This window comes from Lemur catta, chromosome 19 (assembly GCF_020740605.2).
Source record: "Lemur catta isolate mLemCat1 chromosome 19, mLemCat1.pri, whole genome shotgun sequence".
NCBI lineage: Eukaryota > Metazoa > Chordata > Mammalia > Primates > Lemuridae > Lemur > Lemur catta.
In genome coordinates this window covers 26,844,961-26,862,521 of record NC_059146.1, presented here as the reverse complement: position 1 = coordinate 26,862,521, position 17,561 = coordinate 26,844,961, and the positions used below count along the sequence as shown (strand labels likewise).

The following is a 17,561-nucleotide window of genomic DNA, read 5'->3' as shown; positions in this document are numbered from 1 at the left end:
GTGCTGGCAGGTTGAGTTTTTCCTGAAGCGTCTGTCCCTGACCTGCAGATGGCCACCTTCTCGTTCTGGCCTCACATTTCCGCTGCGTGTGCACACCCCTGGCGTCTCTCCATTTCCCAACCTTCCTTTCTTATGAGGACACCAGTCAGATTGGATTGGGGCCCACCCTGACAGCTTCACTTTAACTCGGTCACCTCTTTAAAGACCCTATTTCTACATACAGTCACATTCTGGGGTCCTAGGGCTTAGGGCTTCGACATATGAACTTTGGGGATTCAATACAATCCTTAACAGAGATCATATTAGTTAGGATTCAGATTCTGATGTTCTAACAAAGACCCAAAATAACAGTCTGAAACAAGATGAGGGTTGATTTTTCTCTCACATAGTAGTCTGGCATAAACAGTTGAGGGACCGTATCGTGGCTTCATGGTGCTGGGATCCAGGCTTCTAGTTGTTCCTTTATCACTAGGGTGTTGTCCCTCCCATGGGTCTGGATGGCTCCCATCACATCTGCATTCCAACCAACATACCAGAGAAAGGAGAAAGGGAATAAAAATGACTTCCTTTTAAAGGCCAACATCGAGGTTGCTCATATCCCGTTGGCTGGAAGCTAGTCACTTGGCCATACTTAGTTGCAAGAGAAGCTGGAAATGTAGTCTTTATCCCACGCAACGATATGCTGAGCTAAAATGTGGGGGTTTGTGACTAAAGAAAGAAGGGAAGAAGAGATGTTGGGAGCCATCCAGCAGTTTCTGCCACAGGGTGATATTTAAGGATGCCCTTGGGGTCTCACCACTCCTCCAAATCCCAATGGCTTAGCCAAGTGTTTCTTTGAACCCAATGTGTTTGGCTGCTAGATCAGCCAGACAAGCCACCCACTGGTCAGCCTGCACCCTGTGGGCCCCCAGCTCCACATGGGTGTGTGGCAGGTGTAGAAAAGGTGTCCATTCCCTAGGAATAGTGATATGGGCTAGGAGGGATGAGGCTTTGGGGGAAGGCTTGAGCAGGGCAGGGACACTTTGTTATCCATTTATTCAACAAAACATCAGCACCTACCGTGTGCCTGGCCCAGTGCTGGGCAGTATTGGGGACCCAACAGTGACTAAGACAGCCCTGGCCTTTCCCTCACCTCCTTGTGCTCACGGTCCAGTGGGGGAGACAGACTCATCCCCAGATAGTGACAACCCAGAGTGAGCAGGGCTGGGTCAGGGGAACCCAGAAGGTACCTCCCTGCCCCCCAAGAAGGTCTGGGGGAGCTTCCCGGAGGAGGGGGAAATTCGGCAGTGCACAATAAAGAGCTAGTTTCTTCCACCCCGGAATTCCCAATCTATCACGGGAAACAGACACTAAATGAATACTTCCAAGGGTAGGATCAAAGAAAGTTTCTCTGCAGATGTACCCTTTAAAATGATACCTGAAGCAAAATAAAAGTTAGCCAATAAACATGGTATGGAAGGGTGTTCCAGGCAGCGGGAACAGCACGGGCAAGGGCTGGAGGGGTAAGAGCGGTGTTGGCGAGTTTGAGACATTGGGAGTAGAGCAGCGTCCAGGTTGTGGGACAGATAAGGCCATTGGCATTTCAGTGCGGCAGGTGGAGCTGCGGGTGAGCAGGGCTGAACGTCGTGTTAGAGCAGACAGGTAAGTCAGATATGAGCGGGAGGAGGGGAGGCAAGTGAGCCGAGTAAGTAAGAAAGGCAAAGGAACTTTTCATGGGACTTTTGAGCCTGCTGGGTGCAGAAAGGCAGGAGAGCCAAGTGCACCGCAGAGAAAGCGAGGGCGGAGACAAACACTCCATCGGAAACTGAACAGCACAGCCCTTCCTCCATAGGGGAAAACGACAAAAGAGAGCTCAGGGCCAGAGTCCCTGCGGACAAAGTTCCACTCCCCACTCCCGCCATGTGGAGTGTACTCACTTTTGCTTCCTCTCGGCTTACAATAAAGTCTTTTTTCTACGTACACGTTCTTGGTCCTTTTTCTACTCTTGCTTTGTAGCCCGCTGTCATTCTTTGTGGCAGGGAGATGAGGACCGAGGGATTGGGGCAGAGCCAGTGACAGTAGGCCTTCCATTCCACACGACTTTTCCCAAAAAGTTATGTTATGTGTGCATCAAATACTTCCTTAGCCTTCTCTACTCTGGTTGATGCTGGGGTCACAGCCAGGGACGTGTGGGAATAAAAGATGTCTGATCAGCCTAGGGGGCCAGGTGGATCTTCCTGGAGGAAGGGACATCTGAGCTGGGACTTGTAGGATGAGTAGGAGTTTGCCAGGTGAAGAGCAGTGGGGAAAGTGTTCCTGCAGAGGGGCCAACCAGAGTAAACACCAGGTGCCAATTCACTGAGCATTCTGTACATACCAGACACTGGGTCATTTCCCAGCAACCTGAGAATGCAGGTGCTCTGAGCACCAGCCCCACTGCACAGGTGGGGGAACTGAGGCTCAGAGAGGTGACGTCAGTGGCCTGTGGACATACAGTGGACTGAGCTGGGATTTTGCAAAACTCTCTATGATCGTGGAGCTTCTCTCCTTCCGCGCTGCCTCTCTAGCCCGGCAACATCTCCATGGTACAGTGAAAAGGTGGGGCACAGCCACTTGGAACCCCATGTCTGCATTGAGGGCTTTTTACTTCCCCCAGAGATCCTAAGGACTGCTGTGGTCCATCGGTCTGTATTTCTGTGATTTGAAGGCTGATCCCCCCACACCTTTGCCTATGCCATTCTCAGCCCGAGTGCCCTTTCCAAAGAGAGATGTGGCAGGAACTTGTGCTCGCGAGCGTGGCAGCCGGCTCTGGAGCCAGAACTCCCTGCATCGCATCCTGCACCATCACCGATGCCGCACGTGAGTCCTTGCAAAAGTGACTTCCCTTCCTGGCGCCTCAGTTTCCTCATCTGTGTGACGGGCTCATAGCAGAACCTGTCTCCTAGGGTTATTGTGAGGAGTACATGAGTTGATCGTGTCAAATGCCTACAACAGTGCCTGCCACGGAGTAAGTACATGCTAGCCCTGTTAGTTTCAAGGGGCCTGATCTCTTTGAGCCTTCATTTTCCCATCAAAATAGGGATAATAATGATGCTAATTACCTCATGGGATTGTTGTAAGGATTAAATGAGTAAAACCAGTGGCTTTCATAAAGAATGCAGAGCACATCGTGCTTGGAGTAGTAACTGTTATCCTAGTAACACAGTTACTCCTAGTAATAGTATACATGGAGTTATAACTTCTATTACTAGTAACATAGTTATTACTAGGAGTAACACAGTCTGATGTTTTCCGTAATATTTCTTTTCATGTTTTCAATGCCGATCACAACCTACTAAGTGATTTCACCACACACATGGGTCTCACTTGGAGTAAAATAAGCTCTGAGTTAACACATGAGTTTACGATGGTGTTCGGCTCGTGGTAAGAGGCCAGTGCAGGTGGCTGTTACATGGGTTCTTGTTTCTACACCTGGTGGCTCCTTCTCCTCCTTCAACGTTTAGCTCAGGCACCTCCACCTCCAGGAAGCCTTCGGGAAGCTCCTTGGTTGTGGTAAAGTTCTTTTTACATATCACATTGCACTGAAATAAAAAATCAGCTCTGAGCGGAGGCTCCCAGGACACACTATAATGTCAGACTGCCTGAGTTCAAATCCTGGATGTGCCCCTCTCTGAGCATGAGGCCTGGCCCTCGTCACCCCCAGACCTCAGCGCCTTTGTCCTGAAAAATGTGGAGGACTGTGGGCCACTTGGGTCGCCTCCTCACTGGGCCCCCAGTGTCCACTCCTGCACCCTTAAAGTCAATTTCTCGCATGGTGGCTGGAGACATCCTGTTCACACCGAAGCCAGCGCGTATCCTTCCTCTGCTCAGTGGCTCCCACCTCACTCAAAGTCAAAGTCAGAGTCCTCACCCTGGCCCAGGAGGTCCTGCATGATCTGCCCTCATTGCCTCCCTGACCTCTTCTCTCCCCTCTCTCCACCTTTCCCTCCTCTCTGTGCACACCTTGGCTCACACCCATCTCGGGGCCTTTGCACTTGCTGTTCCCTCTGCCTGGAAAACTCTTTCCCCAGGCATCCACATGGCTCCGTCACCTCCTTCAGGACTCTGCTCATTCGTCACCTCCTGAAAGAGGCCCTCCTTGACCCACCTTACCTGCAACAGGCTTACCCCACCTCCAGTCCAGCCCGCAGCCCTCTGCAGTTTTCCTCCCAGCTCTTACCGCCATATTCATTCGTCTGTTTGTTGACTGTCTCCCCACTCGATGGTCAGTTCCACGAGGGCAGGGACTGCATCTGTTTAATCACCGCTGAGACCCAGCGTCCTAGATTTCGTTCACCCAGAAGCAGATCCAGAGGTGAGAATTCAAAGGCAGGTTATCTGGGAGGTGCAGAGAACTGGGGGGTGGGGAAACGAGGCAGAGAAAGCCTCGTGGAGACCTGCACCTGTGGGTGCTCATTGCCCAACACTTCTGGCCTGCTGCCTCCCTGCCAAAGGGATGCTGGCAACCAGTAAAAGCCCTCAGGCAACAGGACACGGGCGCTGGCAGTTGGAAGTGGTAAGGGGGAAGGGTTGGAGTGGGCCGCCGACAGTTCTGCTACACCCACAGTCTAGAGCAGCCCTGGGCACAGACCAGCCTCTCCAAACACATTCCTTGGTGAATGAATGAACAAACGAATGGATGAATGAATGGCTGCGTGGTGGATAGAAGAAATGCCCAGCCTCTCTGAGTGGTCCCCACCCACGTGGCCTTGCTCCCTGTTTTTGCAGACAGCTCCAAGTCAGTGCCGCTGCTGACATTCCCAGAAACTATTCAGGGCGTCATCCAGAGTGACCTCAACTACTCGGTGATCTTGGAGTGGGTGACAACAATGAACCCGGAGCCCGTGCTGAGCTGGACCCTCAATGGGAAGATCTGTGGGACCGGGGAGAAGCTGTTCATCTGGCAGTTGTCCCGGGAGCAGCTGGGCACCTACGTGCGCACGGCCACGAGCAGCAAGGAGCAGCTGTCCTCCCACCCCGTGACTGTCATGCTGCCATGTGAGTCCCCCACCCACCCAAGGGCCCTGCACCCTCACTGGCCTGTGGCAGCCTTCCTGATTCTACTGAGCCAACTTCTTTGAGCAGTCACCTCTCAGACCTTTTATAGCCAAAATGTCATTCCATTCTTCCATCCACCTGGCGGGTTGTGGATTAGTAGCCTACTTTCAGAGGACAGGCTGCAGCTGAGAGAGGTTAACTGTACAAAGCCCAGCTAAGGATCTGGACCAGGTGACCTGGGTCCCAGCTCCAAGCATTTGCTGGCTGTGTGAACATGGGAAGCCCCTTCGCCTCTCTGAGTCTCGGCACGTGCCTGCCAAAAACGCAGATCATAGCACAAGGAGTGGCTCAGAGCACGGGCTTTGGAATTTCAATTCTGGCTCTATGACTTCCTGGCTGTGTGACTTTGGGCCAGTGCCTTGACTTCTCTGTGCCTCAATTTCCTCATCTACAACATTGGGAAAATTATAGTGCCCACCGCAAAGCACAGTTAAGAGCATTCAATGAGATAAGCAGGCAAACAGCTTAAAATAATAATGCCTAGCACTATGAAACACTAGCGTGTGCTCAATGAGTGTGAGCTAGTACCATTGTTACAGTTAGGGTTATCACTGTTGTCATTAATGTTGGAACTATTAGCATATGCAATAGCGTGTGTGGGCCCCACGCAGCCATAACAAGAACAGCAGGTTGTTGGGGTCAGAGAGGTGGTCTGGGAGCTGGTTGAAATTGGGTGTAGCTCCCGTTCCTGTGCCTTCCTGCCTGGGTGACTTAGGGCAAGTGATTTCCCCTCTCTGAGCCTCAGTTGCCTCCTGTGTATCATGGGATGAGCCTATATACCTTTGCAGGGTTGTTATAAGGAACAGAAACGATGGGGGACTGAGGCCAGCAGAACACCTGTCAGAGAGCAGGTGCACCGAAGGGCAGCCACTATCATGAATATTGTTTTTAGTGTTTTATTCGTGGAGGACAAATGGCTTGGGGTGAACTGGAAGAATACAGAGGAGCTGGCCAGTCGGGAAGGGAGGGAGGGCATTTGGGACAGCAAGGGACACCTAGGCCAGGTCCAGAGCTGGATGGGCATGGAAGGGTGGGGTGATGGAAAGCTTGGCCAGACCGAGTCCCAGAGAACCCAGAGAACCGCCTCATCTCCCCAGCCAGGGTCCAGGAGGAACTCCAGGATTTGGTGTTGGTTGGTTCACTGGGAGAAAAAAAAGTTTACATCTTATAGCACCTGGTGACCCTGATATATTCACTGAGAATGATGATACTTCCAAGACCCCCTTTACTCATTCATCAGCTGATCAGGACATGGTTACTGAGCACCTACTGTGTGTCCAACCCATGCTGGGCGGTGCTGGCCCAGCTGAAGTCCAAGGTGATGGACCAGCTTCTGCCCCACGGTGCCGGGGAGCTACAGCAGGGTTCTGAGCAGGAGAGAAACAGGGTCAAGTGTGAGCTTTGGATAGCCCCTTCTGGTTTCTCCCACTGGAGACGTGTGGGCCAGACTAGGGCAGGAGGGCTGGAGGGTGGGGAGGAGCGGATGGATTGAAGAGACACACTCAGGAGGCGGAATGGCCAGAGTGGGGGTGCAGAGGAAGGGAGGAAGGGTGATGCCTCCAATCTTGCCCCTCTTTGGTCCCCAGAAGCCGTCGTGGATCCCACGGACGTCGTGGAGCTCATCGAGCCAGATCCCACTCTCTCCCTGTCAGGAGGGCCTGCCATCGCCCTCCTCGTGGCTGGAATCCTGGGAGGCCTGGTCTTGATGGGGGCCGTGGGCTCATTGCTCACCAAGCACTAGAGGTACCGCCCGCCTGCCCCTCACCCTGTCCACAGGCGGCACCCACTCAACCCCCACGAGGCACAGAGCTCGCTCTGCATGGAGACGGAGACCCATCAAACGGCCCCATCAGCGAGGGCCTCTCCTCCATGTCACCTCTAATCCTCCAGCAGGGTGACCCAAGCTTGTTCACATGGCGCGGGCAGGATCTCCAAGTGAGCGCAGAAGCCACAAGGCCCCTTAAGGCCCAAGCTCAGAATTGACACCATCACTTCCTCCACATTCTGTTGGCCAAAGCAAGTCACATGGCTGGCCTAGATTCAAGGAGCGAGGAAATTGACGGCTCCACCTCTCGCTGAGAGGGAAAGATTTTGTGTCCACTTTTGTAATCCACCACCAAAGGCAGGAACGCGCGGCTGCCCCTCTGCCTCCCTGTCGCGCCGCACTCGCCTGCAAGGACGACGCAACAAACTGGAGTTCTTCCAACAGCAGTTTAATGAGGCATCTAGTCTAGTTACATGGCGAGAGACCCCGAACAGGAAGGACAGTGGGCTTATATACCATTGCAGGTAGTCGTGGCGGGAAGTGATTGGTAGAGGGCCCTGACAAGGCTCCCAGCAATGATTCTATTGGCTATGTGCTCACCCATAATCAGAGACCGCTCCCAACAGCTCCCCCTTTTGTTTTGCAACACAAGCTTTGGGGACTCCAACCTCAAGGTCCGGATCCAGGGGGTGGAGTCCCTGAAGCAGGTGCAAAGGCCACCGTCTCCCGTGCAATGAGCAGAGACTCTGGGAGGTGCAACGGCTGGTAAGGGGGTGACACGCCACAATCTGGTGCAATGGGGAAACCCCTCAGAGTGCATGGGCCATGTCACGCTGTGCGAGAGGGGAGGCGGTCTTGACCTTCGGAGCGTAACATTTGTAGCCAGATGCCAGGGGATTGACCACACTCGAGGGCGGCTAGGGCTTGGGTAACCACCACTCGGTCCCTGCGGCGCTGTGCACGAACGCGCAGGAACCCCCAGATCACGAAACCTGCTCCCAGGATCCCCATGAACCCTAGGGACCCCAGGCCAGCCCAGTCCCGAAGTCCTCGGACTATTGACTGAAATGTAGGAAAGAGACCATTGGTCACTGTCAAGTCCAGGCGTGTGGAGTTAATGTGGGTGATCTCCAATTGCAACTGCCGGGTCAAGGCGGTAAATTGACTAGACCAGTGTCCTGTCAACATAGCAGATAATTGACGAGACTTGTTGGCTGCGGCGGAAGCATTATCAAACGGTACCGCGGTAATGCATAGTCCTGTGAAACGCCATTCGCAGCCCAGCTGTGCCAGCTGCCATAAGGCATCTATTTGCTCCTGGACCAAGTCCACACGTTGGTTCAGTATCATGATATCACCCTTCAGATGCGCGTTGACGGCGGATTGTGTGTCCAGAGCTGTAGCCACAGATGCCGATAGGTTGTTCAGCGTCTGTGCTGTCTGAACAGAGCCTACCGCTGCAGCCATAGCGGCTGCCAGTGCGGCAGTCACTGCCAATGTGGAAATTACAGCTGCAGTAACGCCAAAATCTCTTCGCTGTCGGAAAAGGGTCAAGAAGCTAGGAGCCTCCACCGGCCAAGGAATATGCCGAGGCATACGGGCAACAATTGCCATGGACTGGCTGGAGGCATTCCAGCAACGGGCATAGGAGCAGTTTGCCGTGGAGCAATTGAGAACACCAGGACCAGAGGAAGTAGCAGTGATCCAGATAAAAGGGGGCCAGAGGCAAACAGGTGTGGAGGGGAAAGACAGATTACGCTGCTGAATAGCGTGGACCGACGTCTCAAATGTTGAGGAGGAGTTCCATGTAAGATTGGCAAGGCCCAAAGAGGCATTAGTAGCGAACAGCCGGGGGAAGATCTGGGCATCATGGGTCACCGGCATCGGTCTTGGGAACACCGACAGGATGGCCCAGCACCGGTCCGTCGTCACCGATGCGGCCAGCAGCAGAAAGGTCAGGAGCAGCAGCATCCCCGGCAGCGGACGCCCCATCATCTGCATCCTCCACATCCGCCAACCGCTGCACTCGCCGCGTTAAGTGTGCCGGGACCCACACTGGATCAGGAGTGTCCTGCGGGAAAACACAGACAGCTCCCCTGGACCGGCTCACAACCGGATCCGGGCCTTTCCATTTGTTAAGCAGGACATCCTTCCACAAGACCTGCTCTGATAAAGGGGAACCGGGGTTGGCGTGGCGGTCCGCAGCAGAGCGCCCCTGATCATCCAGCAAAAGAAAATTTAAAGTGAACAAGGTGAGAGAGAGCACAGGCTTAGGGGTACATAAGCCCAAAGGGCTCATCCCCATCTCCCCCTTTTGTTTTTTGAGATAGGCCTTTAAGGTGCCATGGGCACGCTCTATGATACCCTGGGCCTGGGGGTTGTAGGGAAGGCCCGTGCGGTGCTCCACGCCTAGGCGTGTGCAGAATTGACGAAAAGCTTGTGAGGTATAGGCAGGGCCATTGTCAGTTTTGATAACCTGAGGTTTACCCCAGGCAGCCCAAGCCTCTAAGCAGTGGGTGATGACATGACTTACCTTTTCACCTGTCAAGGGAGTGGCATGAATTATGCCAGAGCAGGTATCAACAGAAACATGGACATAAGAAAGAATGCCAAAGGAGGAGTAATGAGTGACGTCCATTTGCCACAAGTGGAGTGGCCGAAGACCACGAGGATTCACACCTACATGAGGTGCTGGACGAAAAGGTGCACAGGCCGCGCACTGCAGCACAATATCGCGTGCGGCTGCCCGCGAGAGGCCAAATTTGAGACGTAACGTCAGTGAAGGAGTATGGTACAGAGAATGAAACTGGCGAGCTGCCTCCAACGGAGAGCCAACCCAATAAGCGTGAGTGGCATGATCCGCCAGGGCATTGCCGCACGCCATGGGGCCCGGCAAAAGGGAATGGGCCCGAATGTGCGTTATAAAAAATGGGGACCGGCGCGAATGGGTGGCAGCACGGATAGCACAGAATAAGGAGAACACCGTGCTGCGAGAGTTAAGAGAATGGGCTGTTTCCAAGTGACGGATAGCCTGAACAACATAAGCAGAATCAGAGATTATATTAAGGGGCTCTGGCACGGTTCGGAGAACCAATTCAACGATAGCACATTCAACGTGCTGGGGAGAAGAGTAAGCGAAGCGGGCCGTAAACACCTGATCATTGATTACATAGCTACCGGTGCCTGTGGATGACCCGTCAGTATAAACAATGGTAGCCCCAATTAGAGGCTCAGGGGAAGTCAGATGAGGAAAGACAAGCTGATTGCGAAGTGCAAACTGAAGAAGGGGATGTTTAGGGTAATGGTTATCTATGTCTCCTGGGAAGATACAACAGAGTACTGCCCAAGAATTTAAGGAAGAGCAAAGGACTTGAGTCTGGGACTTGGTGTATGGGCAATGAATAACTGTAGGGTAAATACCGAAGTGGGAAAGGGACAACGAAAGCCCAGATAAGGCCAAATCCGCAACCTGCGTAGGATAATGTTCTATAGCACGCCGCGGAGAAGCATGTGAATGAATCCACAGCAAAGGCCCGTCCTGCCAGAGTACTGCCGTGGGCGCCACGGGAGAGGGCAAGAGGCACAAGGAAAAGGGGCGGTCCGGTTGGATGCGGACCAACTGAGCTTGCTGAAGAGCTTCCTCGACCTTAGCGAGAGCCTGCCGAGCCTCAAAGGTGAACGAACGGGGGGACAGTATATCAGGGTCACCCTCCAATATTTGAAACAGAGGGCGCAGCTCAGAGGTTGGGAGATGTAAGAAGGGGCGAATCCAATTGATGTCGCCAAGTAATTTTTGAAAATCGTTTAGAGTGTGCAGAGAATCTTTTCGAATTTCAATCTTTTGGGGTCGAATAGAAGAGGGACCGATACGAGCCCCCAAGAAGGTGCCTACATCGCCTTCCTGGACCTTTTCTGGGGCAAAAGTTAGGCCAAAAGAAGATAAGCTGTCACACAAGGCGGCATAGGCTTTGTGCATCACTGAGGTGTCAGAGTGGCAAAGCAAAAGATCATCCATATAATGGAGAATCTGGACACAGGGAAAGGCCTGCCTCACAGGGAAAACTGCTGCCGCCACATACAGCTGACACATGGTAGGACTGTTAGCCATCCCCTGAGGCAGGACCCTCCACTGGTATCGCTGATCAGGCTCCTGATGATTAAGGGATGGAAGCGTAAAAGCGAAACGCTCCCGATCATTGGGGTGTAGCGGAATGGAAAAGAAACAGTCCTTAATATCAACAATAAGAAGTTGCCAATGCTTAGGCAAAGCGGACAGAAGCGGGAGGCCGCGCTGCACTGACCCCATCAGCTGCATCTGGCGATTGATTGCGCGGAGATCGTGTAAGAGCCGCCACTTGCCAGATTTCTTTTTGATAACAAAGATTGGTGTATTCCAGGGAGAGCGAGATGGCTCCAAATGGCCCATGCGGAGCTGCTCAGAGACTAACTCTCGAGTGGCAGTAAGTTTGACTGAAGGCAGGGGCCACTGAGGCACCCAGACCGGCTCCGCTGTTAGCCACGGTATGGGTATAGCTTGCTCCTCAGTGACCCCTAAGAAAAACCCAGCCCTTGTCGTGGAGGTCGCGGCTCAGGTATAATGGGCTCCGCTCGGCCCTGTAGCCGGGGGCCCAGTCCTTTTCCAGGAACGCAGCCCATAGCACGCATCATCTGTTGACTCTGTGGAGAGAACTCATTAGTCAACCGAAAAGACATTTGCTTTAACACTTCCCGTCCCCATAGGTTGACAGGTATAGGCATAACATGGCTGAAATGAGCCCTCATTACCCTCGGAGTCCCGCCATTTGAGACGGGATGCACTCATGGCTGGGGCAGAGGCATATCCGAGGCCTTGCAGACTATGTGTAGAGGGAACAGTGGGCCAGGAGGAAGGCCACCATCGACTGGACATAACACTGGAATCCGCCCCGGTATCCAAGATACCTAAAAAGGACTTGCCCTGAACTTGTAATGTAAGTGTTGGTCTCTCTCCCAACTCAAGGGTTACATATGCCCCTACACCCCCCAAGGAACCAAAGCTCCCCTCCCCCCGAGGACAGGGAGCACTGGGAAAATGAGAATGAAGACTGGGTAATACTAACAGCTGAGCAATCCTGTCACCAGGGCAGATAGATACTACACCTCTGTGGGCCGAGGCTAAAATCTGAACAGTGCCTGTGAAATCTGAATCTATAACTCCTGGGTAAATAACTAAGCCTCGCAGTGTAGAGGAGGAACGACCTAGCACTAACCCCACCGATCCCGACGGGAGAGGACCGCGAAAATCAGAAGGGATGGGCTGACATCCCATCCCGGGGGTTAATACTGAGTGGGTGGTGGCACAGAGGTCCAGTCCTGCGGAACCCGCAGTGGCTCTCCGGACCCTGGGGGCACCAGGGACGGCAGCTGCATCTGCGGGGGCACCAGTGGCTGTTGGACCGGTGGCTGCTGGAAGACCCCATACATTCGTGGGCCCTGGGGTCGAGGGCCCCTCCTCCCGTTTTTTGGCTGGTTAAATGTTTTAGAACGAGCACCAGGTGTGGAGGTTAAAGGCTGCAGCCAGCGTCCGTGAAGGTCCTTGACTGACCGACACTCGGAGGCTCGATGACGGCCCTTACCACACCGATGGCAGATTTCCAGTATGGAAGGCCGGGACTCCGACCGAAAGCGTGGAGGTCCCATAGAGCGGGTATTTTGGCGTTTGCACTGTCTCCGAATGTGTCCTTGTTGGCCACACTTAAAACAAGTCACTTCGGAAGTGTCCTTAGCGGCGAGGATGGCAGCCGCCAAGCCCGCATTGGTGGGAGGGCCTCCAATTTCTCTGCAAGCTTTTAACCATGCACTGAGGCCCTTTCCCTTCCAAGGGGCAATAGCATGACGACACTCTCTCGTGCACTGCTCGAAAACCAACTGTTCCACTAATGGCATAGCCGAGTCGGCATCACCGAAAATCCTTGCAGCGCATTCCACCATCCGAGCCACAAAGTCAGAAAACAGTTCTGCAGGGCCTTGGATGACCTTGGTTAAATTACCTGCAACTTCCCCGCGATTAGGCAGTTGTTGCCAGGCTCTTATAGCCAATTGATTAATCTGGCCATAGACCTGAATGGGAAAATTAAGCTGATTATTCTGCCAACGACCCTGTCCTAAGAGCATATCGGCATCCCAGGCAGGCTGGCCCTGCTGCGCGTTCTGCCGAGCTTGATTAATACAGGCTTCTTGATATATGGATTTCCAATCTAAATATTGCCCCATGGATAGACAGGCCCGCGCGGTACCAGCCCAATCACTGGGGGTCATGGCATGCGCACTTAGCCGTTCCAGTAGGCCACGGGTGTAAGCGGCATTGCACCCATAAGCCTTGACAGCTTCAGCCAAAGCTTTTAGTTGCTTGTAATCTAGGTGTTCGTGAAAGCGATGTTGATTAGCGTCCTCAAAGACGGGGAAAGCAAACTCCCTCTGTATCTTCTTTCTAGCTCGGGGAGGCACAAACGAGGTTCCGCCCTCCATATTTAGAGGGGCGGATCCCGCAACGGGAAAAGGAGGGGCAGTAGCGTACGGGGGCGGGCGATTACGCTCCGCCTCATATCTAGCCGCCGCCTCCTCCAGCTCCGCCTCCTCCTGCGGAGACAGCCCCTCCTCCGCCTCGCGAGAACGCGAACGGGAAGAAGAGCGAGACGATGAAGAAGAACAGGAAGAAGAAGGACGAGAGGAAGAAGAGGAAGCCGACATGTGGAGGGAGGCCATTTTGAGAGCCACCTCCTCCATGTCCCTTTCAGGCGGCGGGCGTCCCCGCCGTTCCTGTTTACCCGCGGACTTACGTTTCCTTTCCGGCCTTTTCCTCGGCCGCCCCGGCCGAGCCGGACCCACTTTGCCTCTCTCAGACATACTATCTTGATAATCACTGAGTACTTGCTGACCTTCCCGGACCGGACCGCTGCAACGGTCGTCCTCTAAACAGGAGCACACCAGTGCCCACACAGGGAGAACACACTCCCAAAGGGGACCAGACTCTCGGGCACGGCGAAGGTCCTGCTCTAGCTTATCCCAACTCGGAATCGTTAAAGACCCCGAGTGGAGAAACCATGGGGCCACCCGGTCCACGTCCTGCACAAAATGGCGCAGGACACGGTCAGGGATACGAAGCTCCCGGGCGGCCAGAAGACCCCTCAGGGCCCGCAACAGGTGACAACTAGGAGAGTTCCCCATGGGGTAGGTCACAAGCACCCGGTGCCGGCATCAGAAGAGGGCAGGGGTCCAAAATAAAGCCGCCCCAGCTGCTGTGGTTCTGAACTCACCTCCAAAGAGGTCGTCTCCGCCGGTGCGACAAGTTCCCGGGTTTCGGCACCACTTGTCGCGCCGCACTCGCCTGCAAGGACGACGCAACAAACTGGAGTTCTTCCAACAGCAGTTTAATGAGGCATCTAGTCTAGTTACAGGGCGAGAGACCCCGAACAGGAAGGACAGTGGGCTTATATACCATTGCAGGTAGTCGTGGCGGGAAGTGATTGGTAGAGGGCCGTGACAAGGCTCCCAGCAATGATTCTATTGGCTATGTGCTCACCCGTCATCAGAGACCGCTCCCAACAGCTCCCAGCCTCCCACCCTGGCAATCCTCTTCTCCCCCAACATGGAATTCATAGTTCTCTCTCTCTCTCTCCTCTCTGCAGATGAGAACTCAATGCTTCTCCGTCTACCTGGAGAAAAACACCAGCCCATAGCTTCCAAGTCCACAGCACCTGTGTTCAAGGGCACAGCCCAGCTAGACTCCCTTCGCCCTGTTTCCAAAATGCCTGAAGAAAGTATCTGATGGAGTCGCTTGGTGCCATCCTTGGTCCCATCACTGTGGCCAGGAGTGGGACAGGGACGCGTCGTGCAAGCAGAGCTCCGGGAGCTCAGCCCTGCCTGGGGGAGGCTCAGTGCTCAGAAAACACGGGGGGAGCTTTGCCCTGTAAGCGGGCAGACCCCAAAGTATGCCTTCTACACACGCGGCTTATTTTTGCTCCGTTTCAAAAGGAGAAAAGAAAAAGCTGCTGAATGATTTCTGATGGAGGCTCTCTTCGTGAGAAGTTGGGGAGGTGGCCCCCAGAAATCTGTGGCATGTTTGTAGATCAGATCTACCATCTGGTTTTGAGCTTCTCGAGTTGAACACCCCATTCACTGGAGGTCCCCGACAGATGGCAGGCACAGGGGACAGGAGTATGGATGCAGCTCTTCTGTGGTTTTATGTCACATTGGAGAAACAGTCAGTGTTTCTGTGAACAACACAAAGCCACCTAACACGGCATTGTGATTAGACCTGAGTTCAGATCACGTCTGTTGAGGGCTCTCCACGAGCCAGCCACTGGCTATGCGCTTTCTGTGGTTCATGTGTCATGTCCCCACTGCACGCACTGAGGAGAGGAGCATGCACCCCCATTCTACAGACAAAGCAGGTGAGGCCCAGAGAGCAGTTAAGTGACTTGCCCAGGGTCACACAGATAGAACATGCTGGAGCTGGTGTCCCAGCCAGGCCGTCTGGCTCTGAAATCCCCTTCCCACTACCCTGGTGCTCCTTCCCTGAAGCCGGATACCCCTTCCCTTCCTCTGTGTCAGGTAGATGTCACTGTGGTCGTGTGCATAGGATAAAAGTGAGGTGCAGAGAGGGGAAAAGACTTGGCCAAGATCACACAGTCACACGTGATGCCAAATCAAGTCTGCCCGATTCCAAAGCCCATGCCCAGACCAGCACTGTCCCACGGAACTCTCTGTAGTGATAGAAATGTCCCATATCTCCACTGTCCAATGCAATACTGTCCAAGACACGTGGCGGTTGAGCCCCTGGAATGTGGATAGTGAAACTAAGCAACTGAATTTTTTATTTTATTTACTGTTGATTTTAATTTACATAGCTCCCTGTGGCTAGTGGCTATTGTACTAGACGGCCTAGCTCCAAATCCTAATTGTTAAAAATAAATAAATCCCCCAGGCCGGGCGCAGTGGCTCACGCCTGTAATCCTAGCACTCTGGGAGGCTGAGGAGGGAGGATCGCTCGCGGTCAGGAGTTCGAGACCAGCCTGAGCAAGATCGAGACCCCCGTCTCTACTAAAAAGAGAAAGAAATTATCTAGACAGCTAAAAAAATATATATATGGAAAAAATTAGCCGGGCATGGTGGCGCATGCCTGTCGTCCCAGCTACTGGGGAGGCTGAGGCAGGAGGATCGCTTGAGCCCAGGAGTCTGAGGTTGCTGTGAGCTAGGCTGACGCCACAGCTCTCGCTCTAGCCCGGGCAACCGAGCGAGACTCTGTCTCAAATAAATAAATAAATAAACCCCCCAGCACCCGTATGTGTAGATTGCTGATTCTTGATTCTGGCCTTTCTGGGGGGCCTTGCTCTGGTCTGTTGAAGGCTCCAGACTTGTTCAGAAGCCCCTGACACCTCTGCAGTTCCTTTCCCAGCCCGGGCGTCCTCCCACACGCGTCCCTCATCCCACAACTGTCAAAGAAGTTAGTCATTTTCCTCCTGGGTGGTGACTGGTTTCTGCACCTCTGAGCCTGGCTGGGTCTCCAGAGGTCACACGGCAGCCACCTCATCCACCAGCCAGCATCCAGCTGTTCTCTGACCGAGGCCACAGCTGAGAAGCGTTGTGATTCTCAATGCAAAAAAAAAAAAGAAACAGCAAATTTTCTCAAAAAGAACTTCCTGATCACTCCTGTTATAAATTCAGCTCCCAGTTAAATCCTCTCATACACAGCATGTTCTCTTTTATACCATTTATCACATTATGTCATTAAGTATTTATCTGTGTGAACACTTATTATGTATCTCATCCACTAGACTGTCAGCGCCATGACCTGTATCTGCATACAGCAGGTGCTGCATACATGTTTGTTGAGTGAGTGAACGAGAGACTAAAACCACACCACTGGGGAAACTCAAAGCTCAAAAATGGAAGCTGAGTCACAGACCCTTCTCCAAGCAGGAGTTTAACGGGAATAACCCAAGCCAAACTCCTCGCACTTGCTCAGTCAGAAAATCGGGGCTAAGCACCCCAAACCCCGAGAGGAAGGTCAATGATCATCTCGCTGCAGCGGAATGACCCGACCTGGCCAGCAGCGGCAGAGATTGCTCTCAGGACCCCAGCCTTTTATTCTCTCCTCCCTCCATAGCAGCAGAATCCTTGATGTTTAGCTAGGCACATGGTGTCCAAGAGGGGAGAAAACTATATTTTCCAGTTTCCCCTGACACTGGGCATGGCCATCTGACTACATTCTGGTCAATAAGATGTGAGAAGTGGTATGTGCGACTTTCAGAACATATCCTTAAAGGGAAGAGACATTCTTTTTTTTTTCCCCCCCTGTTGACAGGAATAGGAATGTGATGACTGGAACTAAGCAGCCATAATGCATCATGAGGCAAGTGTCACCTGTGGAGGAGGACGGAGTGCCATTGATCCCAGCTTGTGCTGGCTTGCAAGAGCTGATTGTGCACATCTCTTCTGATCCCCACATTCAGTGATGACACACTTGTAGTTTGAGATCAGCTGTGGTGGTGGTATTTACAACACAGAAATTGGAAAACGCTACAAATCAGGAATTTTTTTTAATAGAGTAGGTTTATGAGCACACCACTGAAAAATTGGTGCCTGGAGACTCAGAAACCACCAAATTAATCCTATTCTAAATACCTCTGGATTTCTTTTACATGAAAGAAGAAACAAACTTCTAACTTACTTGCAGCCA

General features: G+C 53.1%; 1 protein-coding gene across 1 annotated transcript; it reads left to right on the top strand.

Annotated features, from left to right (window-relative positions):
- The first annotated feature begins 1,447 nt into the window (after positions 1-1,447).
- Positions 1,448-6,829, top strand: IGSF23 (immunoglobulin superfamily member 23). The gene is given in 5 exon segments (XM_045531854.1): positions 1,448-1,606; positions 2,724-2,838; positions 3,683-3,793; positions 4,747-5,016; positions 6,663-6,829. Coding segments are annotated over 5 exon segments (810 nt in total). The 3' UTR covers positions 6,818-6,829.
- Positions 6,830-17,561: the final 10,732 nt, after the last annotated feature.